The 19,440-nt window shown below is 51.7% G+C and overlaps 2 protein-coding genes across 2 annotated transcripts in view; both read left to right on the top strand.

The window, feature by feature from the left end:
- Window positions 1–6,986, top strand: part of FLT3 (fms related receptor tyrosine kinase 3) — a 41,281-nt gene extending 34,295 nt beyond the window's left edge. Inside the window, exons 17-24 of the mRNA XM_082752712.1 lie at window positions 116–269; window positions 621–751; window positions 1,121–1,245; window positions 1,615–1,737; window positions 2,382–2,493; window positions 2,576–2,675; window positions 3,876–3,981; window positions 4,738–6,986. Of these exons, the coding sequence (XP_082608838.1) occupies window positions 116–269; window positions 621–751; window positions 1,121–1,245; window positions 1,615–1,737; window positions 2,382–2,493; window positions 2,576–2,675; window positions 3,876–3,981; window positions 4,738–4,872 (986 nt within the window). The 3' untranslated portion in view covers window positions 4,873–6,986. The remainder of the gene's footprint in view (window positions 1–115; window positions 270–620; window positions 752–1,120; window positions 1,246–1,614; window positions 1,738–2,381; window positions 2,494–2,575; window positions 2,676–3,875; window positions 3,982–4,737) is intronic.
- Window positions 6,987–13,750: 6,764 nt separating this feature from the next.
- Window positions 13,751–18,236, top strand: CDX2 (caudal type homeobox 2). Its single transcript, XM_082762150.1, has 3 exons — window positions 13,751–14,419; window positions 16,667–16,812; window positions 17,436–18,236. Exons 1-3 carry the CDS (start codon window positions 13,930–13,932, stop codon window positions 17,601–17,603), a joined length of 804 nt encoding a protein of 267 aa, XP_082618276.1. The 5' UTR covers window positions 13,751–13,929; the 3' UTR covers window positions 17,604–18,236.
- Window positions 18,237–19,440: the final 1,204 nt, after the last annotated feature.

Raw genomic sequence — 19,440 nt, 5'->3', positions numbered from 1 at the left:
AAACACTTGGGGAGTCTTATATAGATTTATCCTGGGAGAAGATGGGACATCCTTAAGGTTTCAGTGAGAAAACTGCTGTGGATAGCAGAGGCATTTACATTTCCAACTATTTCAGGGCCAATCTACTTGATATTTGAATACTGTTGCTATGGTGACCTTCTGAACTACTTAAGGAGCAAAAGAGAAAAATTTTACTGGACACTGACAGATATATTTAAACAGCACAACTTCAGCTTTTACCACAACTTCCATTTGGACCAAAATTCCAGGTAAGACATTCAGAAACAATTTAATACTTTGTAAAACTCCTGTCTCTTTAAAGATGCATTCTCAGTTGTGCTGTAAGCAGGTATAATTAACAAATTCTTGAGAATCTGCATACTTTAACAAACAAGGCCTTGGGAGGAACTGAGATTTGATTCTTGTTATGTTTGCTTTTCACTGTACTGCAAAAGATGAGAAATCTCTTGTTTCAGTTTCCAGTTTTGAGACGACCCATGCCTATGCACAGATTTTTAATATCAACAACTGATCCTATTTTTTCTATGTAAAACAGTTTGCATTTAGCAGATTATGTTCTCCACTGTGTGTAACCTTTGAAAATGTGTCACTCCCTCCAGGATGAGAACCCACCTGAAGTATGGTGTGAACATGAGTCTGTGCAGAGAGGACGAATTTGAAATTGCACAGACAAGCCAAAACATAAATATGACACCTGGACCAAATGGGATTGTGCCATTTTCTGAGGAAGGTAAAAGATTAACTGGTGTTATCTCTATCAATTCTAACTGTTATTATTGTATTTATTGATCCAGCTAGCCAAATTCAGTGACACAGCAGGACCCTTTCTGTTGCATGTCTCTCTTTCCTCCTAGCAGAAATTTTGCTGGAGAAGAATTCAATAATATTTAAGACCTCAGACTTATGCTTCTGTTCATACTATACGTGGTATTTGAGTATGAAATACCTTTTCCTTTGTGTCTGAGCAAAGGATACAAAAAATGGATGTTCTTCGTGATGTTCTCAGTAGGAGACAGAAAAATCCTTACTGCAGTCAATAGAATTAATCAGAGAGTGATGAAGCCCATGGAAAATTCACACTCCTGGTTGTTTTTTACAGATGATATTAAGCATATAAGCAGGCAGATGGATGAAGAAGAGGATTTTAATGTGCTCACTTTCGAAGACCTCCTTTGCTTCTCTTACCAAGTTGCCAAAGGAATGGAGTTTCTGGAGTCCAAATCGGTATGGTGAAGGCTAGCTAATTGTTTAGATAGAAAAGAGAGCAAAAATTGGTCTGTCTGTGTAAAGGCAGACTGAGAAACAGAGCCACACAGTGGCAGGCTCGAATTATACCTCCTTCCCCAGTTTTATGGCAAAGACTGGACTGCACTTTCAGGCATGTCCCCGAGTAAGAAGCAGTGGCTGCACAGCGCACTTCTGCCTGCTCTGACCCTGGCCCTGGCCATGACCATGAGCAACCGGGGACTGCCCAGCTTGCTCATCCTCCAAACGGTTGGAGAGGAAGGAGGCAGCAATTCACAGAGCCCTGTGTGAATTCTTTCCCTCTGCTACCAAGTGCTGCAGAGTGTTAACCCATCCTGTCCCTCTAAGTGCATCCACAGAGACCTCGCTGCCCGGAATATACTAGTGACCCATGGAAAAGTAGTGAAAATATGTGACTTTGGCCTTGCCAGAGATGTCGTGAATGACTCCAACTACATTGTCCGGGGCAACGTAAGTTCCTGAGTGCTCTCTATTTTTTGTATCTTTGAGAAATGATAGTGAACCAAGAAAGAAAAGATTTTATTTTTCAAATTCCCTGCTAGCATTATAAATAACTGTATAGGCAGTGCAGAAATCTCACTTTTTCTGCCCTTGGCAAATGCAGATTCTCAGCTTATAATTAGCCAAATCAAGGTAGTGATAGTACTATAAAGGAAATGACACCCATGTCCTTTCACAAGCTTACTGAAACCTGTTGGTGGGAAGTGGAGGGAACTGTTCATTGTCACGGACAATAATAGCACAGGGACAACAGCATATGTGTGAGGTACACCAGGTCCCGTGGGTAAATGAAGAAGTACAGGGTGGACATCTCCATCTGAGCTACTCATTGTGGCAGCCAGGGAAAAAAAAAAGGCTTTTCCAGGGCAGAGTGCAGTACCTTCAGCAGTCATCTAAAACAGGTGAGATGGAGTGGCTCATTGGAAGTGCCTATTCCTGTCTATAAAGTAGGTATAAAGAGATTACTGGGAGAAGTCGAGCTTTTCACCTAGCAGACATGAATTGATTCTGGCTGAGAATTGAGAGCTGCAGCAAGTCATCTAGAAAACCCGTGTCATGGCATGACCTGGCCTCCTTTCCCCCTGTCTGTACAGGCTCGCTTACCAGTTAAATGGATGGCTCCTGAAAGCTTATTCGAGGGGACGTACACAATGAAGAGTGACGTCTGGTCTTATGGAATATTACTGTGGGAAATATTCTCTTTGGGTATGTTCTGTCATGTGATGGAAGGGCACTGCTTTTCTCTGGTGGCTTCTGAGTCAACATGTATTCTCCATTGTGTTCCCAGGTGTAAATCCCTACCCTGGCATTCAGGTTGATGCCAACTTCTACAAATTAATCCAAAATGGATTTAAAATGGACCGACCGTATTATGCTACAAAAGATGTGTAAGTGTCCTTTATGAGTGATGCACAGCATGGGGATTTATACTTATTAGGTCACCATCTGTATGACCTTTAATTCATTGCACACTGCACCCTGTTCAGAAAAGTTGCAAAAGGTGAGATCTTTCTCTAACCCTGTAAAAGGTTTCTTGATCATGCAAGTTTTGTCCTAAAGCAGAAGTGATCAATGATAGAGGTTATGTGTGTTTGAAAGGACAAATTTATGATCTGTGTTGAGCTGTGCCTTCCTTACCCAGTTAACTTCCTCTTCTCAGATCAGAGTGGGTTTCTTTTCTCTCTTTCTTTTTTTTCCTTTTTGCAAAAGAAAAGTTCTACTGTATTCATTTGGATATTGGCTAAATCTTTGGTAATATTTTTTATTATTATTTTAATAAAACATTAGCATATTTGACTCTGTTCCAGGAAGCCAAAGAACCTCTTAGAGAAAAACCCTGCTAGGGAAGAGCTAGTGGGAGCTGCTGTTCCTGTGCTCGCACCTCATGTTTTTCAGCCAGTGCCGCTGTGCCTGGAAAGACTCTGGCTGCCTGCAGGCAGCCCCCAAGGGACAAGAAGAGGAGAAGGTGGCAGGGAGCTCTGAGACCTTGCTAGGTACCTTTCTCATCCTCTCCATGTAGAGACAATAATGGCATTAAAGGTACAGGTGAATCTGACAGATTCAGCCATAAAGGTTGCTGTGGGATTCATAAATACCAAGAAAGCTATTTGCAAGAGACTTTAGCAGATACACAGTGTACTAGTCCCTGTTGAAGCTGCAAAATCTTTAAAGTGGTCTTTAAAATTCAGAAAGACACAAAAATCCATAAAAAGACTCACTGGAAAAACTGTCTTCAGTCCTACAGAGTAGCAGATTCGTCCCCAGAGTCAGAGAGGAGTTGTCCTCCTACCATTTTCTGTGTGGAAGCTGGAAAATAAGCTTAGCATGCCAGCACGTCAGCCAGGGCCCCAGTCCTGTGAGGAGGATTTTGCTAAGGACTCCAGTGAAGCTGTGTTTTTAATTTCTCCCCTTTTTTCCCATCTCTCTGTATGTTTCTCTCTGATGTGACCATGCTCAAATCCAGCCTCTTTTCACAAAATTATTTTGGTGCCCTGTGATTCCCATGCAACTGCAGCATTTCCATGTAGTCCCTTAGCTCATAGCTCCAAAAGCTCATATATTGTCTGTGTCATCTCCTTGCTCTGCAGCTACTGTGTGATGCAGTCCTGTTGGGCACTGGACACCAGAAGAAGACCTTCTTTTTCCAGGCTTGTTTCCTCTCTTTCCTGTCAGCTGGCTGAGGCAGAGGGAGCAGTAAGTAAGCACAGAAAGAAGAAAACATGTTTATAGGGTTTTTGTTTGTTTGATTGATTTTTTTTTTGAGCCCCACAGACCATAATGGTCTGAAACAGTCTTATGGTTTCTATTCTCATGTGCCACTGTGCTCGGTAGCTATTCCCCAGGGAATTTACTTACTCAACCCGCGTTACAGAAATTCATTTCCCCTGTGCAGAAACCAGTGCAGCAAAACTACTGATTCCTACCTGGATATCCACTCTGAGCTTGACACACTATTTCCCCATATCCAGAGTTCTTACCAGCCTTTTGGGATGTGGGGGGCTGTGGGTGAGATTTGCCATTGCAGCCCTGAACCTCTCTGCATGCTGCTAGCCTGGCAGAAGGTGCCAGATGGAGAGGTCCCTTTTCCTTCTCTCACTCACAACAGACAAGCATGACACATTTGGTGTCATGTATGCCCACCCTTACTGCCAAAGGTAACACCAAGGGCTGCAATGAGCAACTCCAAAGCTCTATAGCAGGAAAAAAGTCCTTTGCAGCCCAGTGCCCTTCCTCAGCCCAGCTCTTTTTGGCCAGATAAGATCCAACTCCCTTAGGCAGTTGTCTGGACTCCCTTTGGAGTCAGTGGGAAGTAGCAGACCTGAGCGTGGCTCTCCCCATGGTGTACAGGGATGTCTCACCCAGTACCTGCATCATCAGGAGAAAAGCTGTTCTCCAAGTACAGTAAATCATAACAGAATTTATCATTCATTTCCTCTTCTTGATTGCTAGGTTTACCAGAACATGAAAAGAAATGTTTCTACGCACAAATCCAATGCCAAAACTAAGCCACATGTAAGCAAGGATGAGGAATCTTTCCAGTCCTCAGCTCTGCTCCAGCATGAAGACTCTCAAGTTAAAAAATAATCTGGGTCTAGATCTCAGTATTTTCCTAAACTCCATGTAGCATAAATGCTTTACATCACCACTAGAAAAAGAAGATGTTACTGACTGCTGCTCTATTCACAGTTCCTATGGGATACTCCATATTTATGTTACTTTGAGGAGAAGACACAATTGTTTTCTCTGAATTCAGCAAATGCATCTGTCCCTAGACTGGAGCAGTTGTCTTTTTGCTGGTTTTCTACAACTGGATATCCTTTTTCCTGGCTATGTGTACAGTGTCTAATCAGTGCATCAGAATTCAGACCGTTCTTGCCATACTGCAAGCAAACACAAGGAAATCCATGGTTTTTAGTTAATGTTTACAAGCATGGACTACGATCTAAAGAGATCTGGTGTGATTTCCAGAAGTGCTACACGCATCTTGATCTCCAGAGGCCAGTGAGTGTTGGAAAAAAGGCCACCAAAATAGCCAACTTTAGATGCCTGAATTTTAAAATATCAGCCTTAGTTTACAAGGAACTGTATATCTGAACATGTACAAGTGCCTCATCCTGAATATCTCAATCGCTATAAAGTTCCCAAATACAGTTCAGGTGAGTTCATTAAGCTTTAGGCATTAATGTGGGCTCCAAACATTCAGCTCTGTGCTTGCTGATGAGAAATAAGCACTTAGAGATAGTGATTCCTTCTACCTAAAATAAGCATCCAAAACAGACAGGAGAGGGCAGGAGATGACCTCCCTTCTCCCTGCTCTAGAAAATCCAGATGACTGGCTCCAGCTGCAAATTTCACTTCCACTGAGTTATGGCTAATCCCATTCTCTGAGCTTTGTGTATTTTAATATCAAATAAAAATTATTAATTCTGCATAAATTATCCTCTGAAGCAATTTAGGAGCATAATATCATCACTGCCAATTCCCAGAAGCCTTCCTGTCTGTATAAACCCCTCTGCAATTAAATGAGCGTGCATCTCTTTAACTTTCTCTCAGACTCCCAGGACAATAACCAGAGACTTGATGTTTTTTTAATACAGATGAAAAGAGACACTATTTTCATGGTGAGGTTTTGGGATTTGTAAACATGCCTTACATAAGGACTAATGGGATACATTTATCTACAGCCCAGTGAATCAAGATGAGGAGATACTGGGTAATATTTTCTTCTGTTACATTTTACAAAATGCTATCTGCAATTAGGATTTCCAGTGGCAAGTGTTGTAAATCAACGTGTTTGGATGGAACGTGCTATCTCATAAATCGAGCTGTTCTTTACTAACATTGTCTGAAAATAATTAATGTTTTATTACAGCAATTACAAATTGTATATTTTGGCTAACATTTTGGAATTAGCAAAGAAACATCAATAATTTTAATCAGACTGCCAGAGAATAGTTTGGAAGTATGAAGACAGAAATAAAACTTTAATTTTGTATGTTCTGGAAAATATAGATGGCTTTTAACACGCTCATGTAACACAATTTCAAAGTGTTCAGCAAAGAGATGTGATGGCTTGGCACTGCTCACACACAGCCTACACGGTGAGCATCGAGCACCTCGTGCAGGCAGGAGCTGTCAGAGCTGAAGGAGCAAGGGCTGAGCTGGTTGCATCCACGCTCAGCTGGCCCTGGAGCCTGAGCAGATGTGAACCAGGCTCATTAGCCAAGATGAGGAGCAGATGGGAAGCCCATGTCCTTTAAAACAAGCCAGGGACTTGCATCCAATGTTTTTCCACAGGATTCAAAAAGGAGTGGACAGAGGTCTCATTGTACTCACTACTGAGCTGAGGCACAGGGGTATAAAGGCAAGTGGAGAAGCACAGAGCTAACACAAACTGCTCGTGATGCACGTGTGGAAAAGCAGCTCAGACAACACTGCACCCTGTGAGGAAGCACGATGAGGAGAAAAACCCTCCTGTAAGGGGTGGACACACGGAGGGTCGTGTCTGCTTCTCTGCAGGGCAGGCAGGGATGGAATAAAGTTGCAGGAGGAATTCAGTGGCAAATACTATCTTTTTGGAGCACGTCTCCTTTCCAGGATGCGTCCAACACAACTCAGCAAGGTGTTAGTGCACTCATGAGGTGTGTGCAAGCCTCCAACTGAGGTGCCATTACCCCAAGCCAGGTGCTTTAAGGCAGGCAAAGGCTGACAAAGCTTCTACAACCACCGAGACAAGGAGAAGAGGCACTAGGGGGAGCTCCGGCACCGCGCTGAGAGGGGACACGGCTCAGGGAGGCGGATGGGATGGGATGGGATGGGATGGGATGGGATGGGATGGGATGGGATGGGATGGGATGGGATGGGATGGGATGGGATGGGATGGGATGGGATGGGATGGGATGGGATGGGATGGGATGGGATGGGAGCCGACCGGGCAACTCCCTCCAGCGGTGTTCTGCCTCCCCACCCCCCACGAAAAGAAAAGAAAAGAAAAGAAAAGAAAAGAAAAGAAAAGAAAAGAAAAGAAAAGAAAAGAAAAGAAAAGAAAAGAAAAGAAAAGAAAAGAAAAGAAAAGAAAAGAAAAGAAAAGAAAAGAAAAGAAAAGAAAAGAAAAGGCCCTGCATCACAGAAAGTACTCACATAATAATAATAATAATAATAATAATAATAATAATAATAATAATAATAATAATAATAATAATAATAATAATAATAATAATAATAATAATAAATGCAGCCCTTCTTCTGTTTGTAGATTTGGATATGGTCTTCCAACACAGGTGTAACCACTGGTTTTGGGATACCTGGAATGGGCTCTCTGGTAGAGGCTGGGAGTAAAATCGTGTGATAAATCGGAATGGGAGATCAGGAGTTGTGCAGGACGGCAGGGGCTTGTGTTAAGAAAACTGGTTCATGGGGGGATCTGTGACAAGTGATGAAGGAATCCAAGGTCAGCTTTGCCACAGAGACATTTTGCAGTTATGCCATCTTTGATGAGGGTGTACTTCTGCTGGGAAACATTTTGGGAGTGCAGAAATCAAAGCAGACTGGAGATGATTGGGTCAGGGCATCCCCACACGTGCCAGATCTCAGCCACCTTCTCACAGCCACCAAACCAGACCAGGTGCTCAGTGGCACAGGGTTTCCTCCTCCCAGCTGGAAGCGCTGCTGTGCCAGTGTATCACTGCCTCCTTCCCTGTCCCCAAGTGAATTAATTAGTGAAGTAAAACAGCTTTAAAAAAGCTGGCACAAAAAGATCCACCCAGGAGGAGTTCATAGAGCTCTCAGAAAGAGGTGGCAGAGGAGCTCAGCTCCCTGGGTGAGCATCCTGACACTGGTCTGGGGGTCCTTTGAAGACCTGGTCCAATTCATGCTTCTGGAGATGCTTCATGTAGACGAGACAAAAAAGGGGCTGCTTGGCTCAGGGATTCAGATTTAAGGGGCTGTGCTGGACAACTGATATTTAGGTAGAGGAGCAACACTCCTGGCAGGACTGGGGGAACCCAGGGGTCTTGGCTATGGATCAGGTCGTGGACAAGGAGAGATGTTGAGGAGCTGTGGTGTGTGCACCATGCCCTGTCCTTTATCTATTTCATAGAATCATCAAGGTTGGACAAGACCTCCAAGATCATCTGATCCAACCATCCCCTACCACCGCTGTCACCCACTAAACTGTGTCCCTAAGCACCACGTCCAACCTTTCCTTGAACACCCCCAGGGACGGTGACTCCACCACCTCCCTGGCCAACCCGTCCCAGTGCCTGACTGCTCTTTCTGAGCAGAAATGTCTCCTCATTGCCAACCTGAACCTCCCCTGCCACAGCTTGAGGCCATTCCCTCTGGTCCTATCACTGGTTACCTGTGAGAAGAGGCTGACCCCCAGCTCCCCACACCTTCCTTTCAGGTGGCTGCAGAGAGCAATGAGGTCTCTCCTGATCCTCGTCTTCCCCAGACTAATCTTCTGAAGCAAGCCTGGAAGTCTCATCTAATCACAACCCAAGGGTTTCACCAGTGCTGTGACAGCCCTGTCCTGAGATCCCAGGAAGGAGATGCCCATCTCTGGCTTCCACCCAGCTCCCTCTGGAGAACTGAGGGCCTGCAGGAGGCCAACAAGGACAGCCTTTGGGAGATCCTTTGGGGTCTCTGCACCAGAGAGACCGGTGAGCAGCCGGAGGAGGGCAGTGTGAGGCAAGGCTGGGAGCAGGGCCCTGCCCTCACCCCTGGGGCTTTTCCAGCCCAGGAGCAGGGGGTGACACCGGGCTGGCACCGGGAGGCGACAGCTGGGAGCAACCAGGAGGAGGTGGTGGGCAGACAGCAGCTCCTCCTCAGAGCCAATAGGACCGGGGGTTTTGTTTGGTTTGGAGGGCCTGGGTTTGTCCCTGGAAGACGAGAGGCCTCCTCCCTTCTTTACAGCTCCAGCGCTGCTTTCAGGAACAGGCGGCGGGGAGGAGGCAGGAAAACCTGCCAAAATATCCCAAATACCCCAGGGGGCTATTTGGGAAGCAGCGTGGCCATAAGTGAGCTGGGCACCTGCGTCCCCTCACTCTCACAACGCCCAACACGAAATATTACCCACAAAAGGCCAGGGGCCTGCAAGGAGGCGTGCAGTTAACGCCTTCGAAACCTTCAACCCCGCAAACAACAAACCCCGTGCCTCTGCTGACTGAACAGGTTTGCTGGATTGGGCTCGAAGAGAAACACGGGGCTGAGGGAGCTGTGGGGCAGCCACCATGGAGCTTCTGGCCATACAGGGCCTTGGGTAGGGGGAGTAAATGGGTAGGACATGTGGGGAGACACGGCCACATGCATCACCTCCCTTCCAGGGTTACGTTTCAAAGGCAGGAGAAATAGGAAATAGGATCACAGAATCATTAGGGTTGGACAAGACCTCCAAGATCACCTGGCCCAACCATCCCCTACCACCTATCACCCACTAAACCATGTCCCCAGGCACCACGTTCAACCTCTCCTTGAACACCCCCATGAGTTAGGAGGACAGCAAGGACCTCGGGCTTTCTATTGCCCCAAGGTGAAAGGGGGGACAGCCCAGGGGCTCGCAGCTGCAGTGTGGTGGTGTCCTTGGGGAGGGACTCAGCACCAACATCTGCAGCCACATCATGCACGGTGCAAGGCCAAAGGCTGCGGCTGGGGGACACTGTGCTGCCCAAAGAGCATGGGGGGAGACATTAGCCTCTGTGAGGGGCTGGGAGGGTATGGGAGTGACCCCTGGGGTTATAGGGCTGCCAGTGATAGCTGCTTGGCCTCGGGCTCCTGCCTGTCGGGGCCGTACCATTGGGTGCACGCTGTGGTCAGAGCCCTGGCCATCGTGACCAGGGTGGCATCTCAGCGGGGAGCCTGGGGACAGCCCCAAACACCCCATGGCTGACCGAATCCTCCGGTGCTTAATTTGACTTTTTCCCCATTTTCTCTCCACGCTTCCTTTAGGCTCCCGGAGGGGAACCAGGACCATCCAAGCTCAGCCCCAACAGCACCTGTCCAAGGGGGCAGCAGGGGGGCACAGCCGGTGGCACAGCTTGGCATGCCATGCCATGCCGTGCCATGCCTTGCTGTGCCATGCCAAGCCGTGCCATGCCTTGCTGTGCCATGCCGTGCCTTCCCCCCCGTCCCCCAGCTCCTCTCCCTTCCCAGCAACGAGGATCCCGCTGGGGAGCAAGCGCTCAGCATCCAACCCTCTCCGAGAGGCATGTGCTTAAACAAGCCGGGTATCAACCCCACGATAAAAGTATTGGGTTATTCTGCAACGTAATCTACATCAAAGCCTCGGGGGCTGCCGGCTTGAAAAGATCCAAGATGTTTTCTGAGTCCTTATCATGTCTGTGCTTAGGGGGAGCCATAAATTCCACAGGGCGGACGAACTAACACACGATTCCTCCTTCCCTTCGCTCTCCTTGGCCACCAAAGGGCTTTTTTTTTCTTTGCTCTTGCTTTTTTTCTTTTTCTTTTTTTTTTTTTTTTTTACCTTGCAAACAAAGCTCCCGGTGGTTCCGCGCCGTTAACACGGGGGGGCACGGGGAGGGATGATCTCCCCACCCCAAGCTTCTCCTAAGTGATGGAAAAATACTAGTTTTTCAGACAAAAACGCTTAGTACGAACCAAGAAGGTGCACCCGCAGCCCGGCAAGGCCCTTCCCGGGGTTTAACGGGGTCGGTTCGGGGCGGGGGGTGCCCGGCACTGGGCACCAGCCGCCACCCCCATTGGGACCGGCGGTTCCCTCGGACCCGGCTCCCCCGGAGGCAGGCAGATGCCCTAGAAAATGGTGATTTTTCGGCTCCAGATGGAAGGTTTGGGGCTCAAGGAGGAAAGCGGGGAGCCCGCAGAGACGGCTCCAGAGCCCCGGAGCCCGATGTGGAGAGCGGGGAGCCCGGCACGGCAGCGTCTGGCCGGGCCAAAGCCTTGGGAGAAAGAGCCCCTCGGGGGAAAAAAAATAAAACCAATGTAAAATAAAGTGAAAAGAAATAAAGTAAAACGAAAAGACGTGAAATTAAAAGAAATAAAGTAAAACGAAAAGAAATAAAACGAAAAGAAATAAAGTAAAGCGAAAAGAAATAAAATGAAAAGAAATAAAGTGAAATGAAATAAAGTGTAATAAAATAAAATAAAATAAAAAGAAATAAAGTGAAATGAAATAAAGTGTAATAAAATAAAATAAAATAAAATAAAATAAAATAAAATAAAATAAAATAAAATAAAATAAAATAAAATAAAAGTAATAAAATAAAATAAAAGTAATAAAATAAAATAAAAAAAAATAAAGAAACAAACCAAAACACAGTAACACCAGGCGATATTTCTCTCCAACCGGCCTCTCCGATTGGGCAATTGTCGGTTTTAGAGGTATTGAGTGGCTTTTATCCGCTCGGGATCTAGGGAAATAAGAACATAATAATAATAATAATAATAATAATAATAATAATAATAATAATAATAATAATAATAATAATAATAATAATAATAATAATAATAATAATAATGAAACACGGGGGGAGAGACCAGGGCCTCTCTTGCGCTCCTGTGTCCGGGGATGGAGCTGCCCAACGGGACCCGCTCCGCTCCGGGGGCTTTGGCCGAAGCAGAAAAAGTCCCAAAAAGGTGGCAGCAAAGGAGGGAGCGGCAGCCAGGGCCGGCTCGGGAACCCCCACCCCGGCAAAGCCTTGTCGCCTTTGTGTCCCCAAATCCGCGGGGACAGAAGAGGGAAAACCCTCGTGGAGAAATGCAGCTGGAGGCGGTGTCCCTCTCCCCGATTTTTTTGGGGGGTGACAAAAATCCTGCCCCAGCCGAAACGAAGGGGGACAGGGGAAGGGGAGTGTCGCTATCCCCGGAGCCGGTGCGGGCAGGGGGGCACAGAAAAAGCCAAGGAGAGGAGGATCGGGGAGGGGGCACCCCGAGCTGGCCGTGCCCGGCCGATTTAGGGTTTTTCTGGGCTTTGGTACGTTTTAATACGGTATTTTCGGATTTTTGTCGTTTGGATGCTTCCTTCCTCCCTTTGTGGCATCATCAACTTGGCATGGGGGCTGCGAGCCCCGCTCCCCCTCCCAGTTCCCCCAGCAGCACCCAGGTGCGATGCTGGAAACGGGAGGGAACCCACCTCGGGGGAAGGCTGCTGGCGCGCGTTGCGCTCTTGTTATTGTAGGGTCGCGACTGTGGGCTCGCAACCACGGCCGTGAGCTTGAGGCAACCTCGTTTTCCGCACGGTAGCCGTGCGACGGGACAGGGACACCCGGGCACCGACCACCGGAGACCCCCGGGAGCCCGGGGAGAGCCGTCGGGGAAAGCCGGTGCGACGTGCTGGGAAAGCGGGGGGGGGCTTTTCTCGGCGGGTGAAAGGTTCCCTGGCTGTGTCATGGGAAAAGATGCAAATATGCAAACGTTTTCTGGCATTGTCCCGGCTCAGGGTGAAAAGTTAAAGCATAAAAGCGGCGGGGGGAGAGCTGAGAAAAGGGGAGGTTGGGGCGGGAGGGGGGTGGGGGGGCGCCTCTTCAAAGGGGGCTGGCTGGCTCGGGGAAGCCGGCTGCCGCTCGCCCGCTCTCCGGGGCGGGTTCCCAAGGCGTCGGGGTAGGAAATAAAAAATAAAAATAAAAAATACGAGTGTGCCAGAATGGGAGGTCGCCTTTTTCCCCGAGGGTATCGCCCCCCCGGCTTTCCCGAGGGAGATGGCAGCGGGCAAAGCCTTTCCTTCGGTACCCCCGTGGGTGCCCCGCAGCCCGGCTTTGGGGAGCTCTTTTTGGGGCGGGAGGTGCTGCTCGAGCACAGGGCACGGGGCTCACGTCGAGGCCGTCTGGGGGCGAGTGGAAAGGAGCCCCCAAAGGCATCGAGGCCCCGACAGCGCCGGGTTTGGAGGCTGCGGGGACACACGCGTGGGGACAGAGGCTGCGCCCTCCGAGGGGGGGGTCTCCTCTTACCTCGCCTCCATCGCCCGTGACCGAGTGGGCAGCGCCCTAGAAAGAGCAGCAGGCCGCGGCGGCGGGGGGGTGGGGGTTTGGTGGCTTAAAAGAACCCACGAGAAAGAAAAAAAAAAAAAAAAAATTGCTTGTTGGATTTTTAATGAAAACTCCCTCCTCCTCCGCCCCTTCCTTGCCCCCCAGCCCCAAGAAGAGCTGGTTAAAGCGCTGCCCGCAGATCGGCCGCGATACACGGTTCCCATATTCCCACCCTCGCCCTTAGATCTCCCTCTCTGTCTTTTGCAAGTCTCTTGATTTCATCCTTTGAACCTGTGATTGGAGGTTAAAGTGCACCAGGTTGCAATGGAAGGAGGAAGCTCTTAAACAATAAAGGCTTGAATATTTAGCTGTGATCAGGTCGCTGCCCTCTCCTTATCTTTTTAAATGCAAATCGTCTTTTAGGGGTAGTAGCTATATACCCAGCGCCTCTCCACGTCACCTGCCTTTGGTGTGTCTGGGCCATTACTAATAGGGCCTTGTAAACAATCGTTAATCATGTAAGTGCTGCCGGCCATCGGCTTCGGACCGGCCCCGGCAGCGAGCAGCGCTCGGCGCCGAGGCAGAGCGGGGCCGCGGCCCCTCCGCCTGCCCCCTCCCCGCCCCGGGGGAGCCCGGCCCCGGGCCCCAGCAGCTCCGAGAGCCCCAGCAGCATGCGGAGAGCCGCCGCCGGGGTCCCGCCAGCATGTACGTGAGCTACCTCCTGGACAAGGACGGGCCCATGTACCCCGGCCCCGTGCGCCACTCGGGGGGGCTCAACCTGGCGGCGCAGAACTTCGTGGGTGCCCCCCAGTACGCGGACTACGGGGGCTACCATGTGAACCTCGACAGCTCCCAGTCCCCCGGCACGGCCTGGCCGGCTCCCTACGCCGCTCCTCTCCGCGACGACTGGGGAGCCTACGGGCAAGGGGCGCCGCCGGCCGCCGGAGCCGTCCACGGCCTCAACGGGGGCTCCCCGGCCGCAGCCATGGCCTACAGCCCCGCCGAATATCACCACCACCACCCGCACGCCCACCACCACGCCGGCCCCTCGCCCCACTGCTCCGCCGGGGTCATGCAGCCCCTCAACGCCGCCGCCGCCGGGGCCGCCCCGGAGCCGCTGTCCCCCGGGGGGCAGCGCCGAGGGCTCTGCGAGTGGATGAGGAAACCGGCGCAGCCCCCCCTCAGCAGCCAGGGTAAGCGGGGAGCCGCCGGGGAGCCGCGGAAAGGGGCGCCCCGTCGGGGGACGGGGGGGGGGTCCGCGCCCGTCGGGGGGCGCGGGGAGGGGGACCTCGGCACAAACCCGCTCGGGAGCTGCTCCTCGGCGGCGTTTTCTTGCTGGGCACCGAGGGGGGAAAAGCGCTGCTGACAGCAGCTCCGCGCTCCCCGGTACGCGGCCTGCGGCGGAGGGCAGCGGCACAGCCCCGAGGGCTCCCCGTGCGCCCCGTCGGGGGGTCGCGGAGCTCCGGGAGCGGGCTCGGGCGGCATCCCGAGGGCATCTCTCCGCTCTTCCTCCCTCCTCCGCTCCGCTCGTCCACTTATAGCCACTTAAAAGATTTTTATAACCAATTACAGGCGTATAAATCATCGGCCGGTGTCGCTCCGCATTTGTTTCTGACTCACTGGCCGCCTAACCCTTTAGGAACCCTTAGCGCGACCTGGCCACCCCCGCGGGGATTTCGGGTGCCTTCGGTCCCCGAAATGGGGCCGAGAGGTGCGAGGGCGTCCCCCCCCACCTTGTGTCCCCCCCTCCCCGTTCTCCCGGCGGCCGAGGCTGCCTGGGGGAGGCCGGGGGAGGCTGCTCCCGGCGCCGCTCTCCCTTGTGATGTTAATCCCCCCGCAGCCCCTCTTTTATATCTCTCCCCCCCTTTACATCTGCCACGGGGAGATGCATGCCTCCCGCTTTGATGTACACCTTCCGCTGCCATTGTCTCTCTTTTTTATTTATATTTATAAATATACGGCCGAAAAGCACCCAAAAAAAGGGACTTCGGGGCATCTCTCTCCCAGCTCCGGCTGGCTCCCCGACGGCGCAGGGAGGGGGGTCCCGGGCACCGAGGCTCTGGGGAAGCCCCGGTGTCCCCGCCGCTGGCTCCGGGTGGCGGTGGCGGTGTTGGAGGAGCTCCCCCGGGGCCCGTGGCGCTTCCCAGAGCAGCCCGTGGTGTTCCCACAGGTCGGGGCTGCTCGGTGGTGGCCGGTCCCTTGGCTCCATTCAAATTCTGCCTTTGGAGCCAGTGTTTATGTTAATGCGCGAGGCTGGGGCTGGGGGGGGGGGGGGGGATGAAAGCGCCTGCCGCCATTTGTTCAGTAGTGGTAATTCAAACAGAATGTGGCTGTCATTAAGGCTTTGAGAAGGATTTTTTTTTTTTTTTTTTTTTTTGTCTTTGATAAGATCTCCTTGTCCCGCATTGTTTGGGATTGTGTTCCCTATTCACTGGCTCTGGGGAGTTTTCTCTGATCAGGCTTGTATCTTTACAGGGTGCTTTTGTTGTGGTTTGCAGAGAGTTTACCTGAACAAAGTCAGCCTGCCAGCCATTAAGCACCTAGGGGGCAGAAACTCCCCGCGCCTCAGATCTCTGGGGAAGGAGGAGAAGGGCCGGGGCTCCAACCAGCTCAACCAGAAACGAGCCCAAGAAAGGAGGTCACTCCATGCAGCCATGCATATACTCGCCGGCCACTCGCCGAAATTCGCCTTCGGACTTGGTTTTGTTCAATCTGGGGGGCTGCAACCGCACGGAGCCCTCCCGGGGGCACCGCGGAGCCCCCTCGGGCCCTGCCCTACGCCGGCGGCGGGGCGAGGGGCGGCGGAGCCGGGCAGGAGCCCGGGGACTGCTCCGGGCTGGGCTCCGAGCCGCCGGGCCCTCAGCAGGATTTTCCTTTCTTTTCACCTTTTCCTTTTTTTTTTTTCTCCCACTTTATCCCCCCTTTTTCATTTTTTTCTCCAATTTCCCCTTTTTTTCCATAGTTTTTCCTTTCTTTCCCCACATTTTTTTTCAATTCTTCCCTCCTTCTTCCTTTTTTTTCCCCCTTTTTTCTTTTTTTCTTTTCCCTCTCCTCCTAAGCCCGTCCCCGATGGGGAACGCAAAGCAAACCCCAAGGCGGCCCAAAGCGCGCAATAAATTTGTCCCCAGCAAAACGACCGGGAGCGCACCGGGGCGCAGGGTGGGGGTGGTGGCGGAGGGCCCGCGCCCATGTCGCTGTCGCAACTGACATTCCCGCAGCTTTTGCAACACGTGCCCAAGGTCTGAGGGACGGTTTAACTGCTGCTCTCCCCTCTGTTTGCTGTTCTCAGGGGAGCCCGGTGCAGGGAGAGGCGGGCAGGGAGCAGGGGTGGCCTCATCCTGCTCGCCCTGCGCCCTCCGGGAGCCACCCTGCGGCGGCTGCCGCGCAGCTCCGCGCTGCTTTTGCTTTTGCTTTCCCAACCCGGGCTTTGTTCCCCGCAGTTAAAACCAGGACGAAAGACAAGTACCGCGTCGTCTACACCGACCACCAGCGGCTGGAGCTGGAGAAGGAGTTCCACTACAGCCGCTACATCACCATCCGGAGGAAAGCGGAGCTGGCCTCCAGCCTGGGGCTGTCGGAGAGGCAGGTGTGTGCTCCAGAGTGTGGGGTCGGGGTGTATGGGGTCGGGATTTGTGGGACAGGGACAGGATGCGCGTGTCGGAATGTGTAGGGTTGGGATGTATAGGGTTGAGATGTGTAGGGTTGGGATGTGTAGGGTTGGGATGTGTAGTGTCGGGACGTATAGGGTTAGGATGTGTAGGTTTGGGATGTGTAGGGTCGGGATGTGTAGGGTCGGGACGTGTAGGGTCGGGACATGTAGGACTCGGATGTGTAGGGTCGGGACGTGTAGGGTCGGGATGTGTAGGGTTGGGACGTGTAGGGTTGAGATGTATACGGTTCAGATGTGCAGGGTCGGCATGTGTAGGGTTGGGATGTGCAGGGTCAGCATGTGTAGGGTCGGGATGCGCAGGGACGGGATGCACACATCGGGATGCAGGGATGCTCGGGGCATAGATGCTCGGGACAGGGAGGTTTAAGTGCAGGGATGCTCGGGGGAGGGATGCTTGGGGCAAGGATGCGCGCTACCAAGGATGCGCACACCGGGATGCGCAAGGAGGCTCCCGGCGCCTCTCCCATTACGGATCCCCGTGGTGGTGGGGGGACAGCCGGAGGCGACACCCCCCTAACTGCCCTCTCTTCCCCCGGCAGGTGAAAATCTGGTTCCAGAACCGGCGGGCGAAGGAGAGGAAGATCAACAAGAAGAAGCTGCAGCAGGCGCAGCCCGGCGGTGCGGAGCCGCTCAGCCCCGGCGCCCCTCTGCAGGGTCCCGCAGGGGGGGCAGCAGCCGCCGGGCTGGGTCCCGCCGCCCCCCAGTGACAGCGGCCGGGGGGGCCGCAGCTCAGGGACTGCTGGAGGGCACGGCCGCAGCGGGGCCGGGCCGAACCGTGCCGGGCCGGGCCGGGGCCGGGGGGGTCTCGGTGGCACGGTGGGAGCGGCCCCCCCCCCGCCTATGCACTACACCGCCCCGCGGGGCCGGCCTTGTGTACAGAGTGTACAGTGTGCGTGTCTCGTCGTCCGGGGGAATCGTGGCGGTGGCTTTATTATTATTAATATTATTATGGTTTTCGGTTTTCCTTTTTTTTTTTTTTTTTTTTTTTATTGTTTTTACCCTGGAGTTTGTTAGATAAAAGGGGGGGCGCGGGCGCTGCCTGCCTGCCCCCCGTGAATCTCAGGGATCCGCAAGGTTTTCACAATGTTGTCGGGTTAACTATGAATTTTAACAGGAAGAAAAGAAAAATTAAAGCACATTTTTTTATTTTATATTTTATTTTATTTTATTTTATTTTTTTCTCGTGACCATAAATATGCAAAATGTTCATCCTGCCCTAAGGGTCAGAGCAGACAAGATAAGGCGCTGTTTAAACGTTCAGAAGTGAATTGCTTAATGTTAGACACTTGTAAAAGAGCCCATAAATCCCGTGCTGACAGTCATCCAGCCAGATTTATTAGCCGCAGTGCAGAGAAATTGGAAGAGTGAAGTCTCTGCAAATCATGTCCAGTCGTGCTGGAGGGGGGGATCTTTGTCTGTGCGTGCAGAGCTAACGCAAAGTGCCTGGTGCCATTTTGCACAGCTTGCAGTGTCCTTTAATTTAAATTATTTCTCTTTTCTTGCCCCCTCATGTTACTTGGCTCACTTGGATTTTTTTCCAGTTAGTTTTCAAAACTCTCCTTGGATTTACCAGCTTTGCCTTCATCGCATCCTCACTGAGAGCAGAAACCCACAGAGGAGCCTCGTGCTCCTACACAGCTCACCTCGCATGGGCTGTGCCCATTCACCATTTCTTCCTAAATGATGGGGACCAGGATAGAAATGCCAAAGGCTCACCCAGCTAGAGACAAAAGGAGAAAGATCTGTTTGATTTGGTCAAATCAACCAGTGCCCCAGGCTGGCAGTGGGACCCACTCGTATGGGGCCGTGCCCTGGTGGCAATGGGAGCACTGCCCAGCCTCGGGCACATTTTGGGGTGATTTCTGCAGGTTGCTGACTTCTCCAGCACATGGCCCTGCATCGCTCTGGTTTTCTCACCAACTCCCTTCCAAATACCCAATTTGCCTTATTCTGAGCATTTTGTTTTTCCTCTTCTCACCTTGCTGACAGCCGAAGCCACGTGCCAGTGGGATCTGCAGGACGGCACGGGCAAGATGGGTTTGCCCCATGGACCAGGTGTCTCCTCTCTGTACCAGAGGGAGGATGGGGAAATGCTGAGAGCTGTCCACAATGTTTTTTCTGCAGCTTTTTGGGCTGGGCACGGGCTGGCAGCAGCCCTAAGGACCTGAAGCCGGTCTCCCATGCATGGGGGGAGACCGAGGTGGGGAGCAGCACCCCCAGTGCAGGGAGAGGTTGTGCCAGGGAGCATGGCCAAGTCCACAGGGCTTTGCAGGCACCATCCCCTGCTCCATCCTCCCAAGGGAGCTCGGGGGCTCCAGGTGGGTGCTGTCCCCCTTCGAGGATGCCCTCTGGTGCCCGGGGCCACCCCCGCAGCATCGATCCCGGGCCCGGCTGCTGCCTGAGCCGGTGCGGGTTGCTGCGATACGCCTGTCAATAAACCCTGTTTGGATTGTGGAGCGGAGCGCAAGGTTTGTTTGTTTAGTGGTTAGAGGTTCAAAAGTCGGCATTGTCCCACTGCAGAACGAGTACAAGTTTTTTCTCCCT

The sequence above is a fragment of the Aythya marila genome (assembly GCF_965140915.1).
Source record: "Aythya marila genome assembly, chromosome: 1".
Lineage (NCBI taxonomy): Eukaryota > Metazoa > Chordata > Aves > Anseriformes > Anatidae > Aythya > Aythya marila.
The sequence above is the reverse complement of the archived record's forward strand: the minus strand, read 5'-3'. Positions and strand labels throughout refer to the sequence as shown.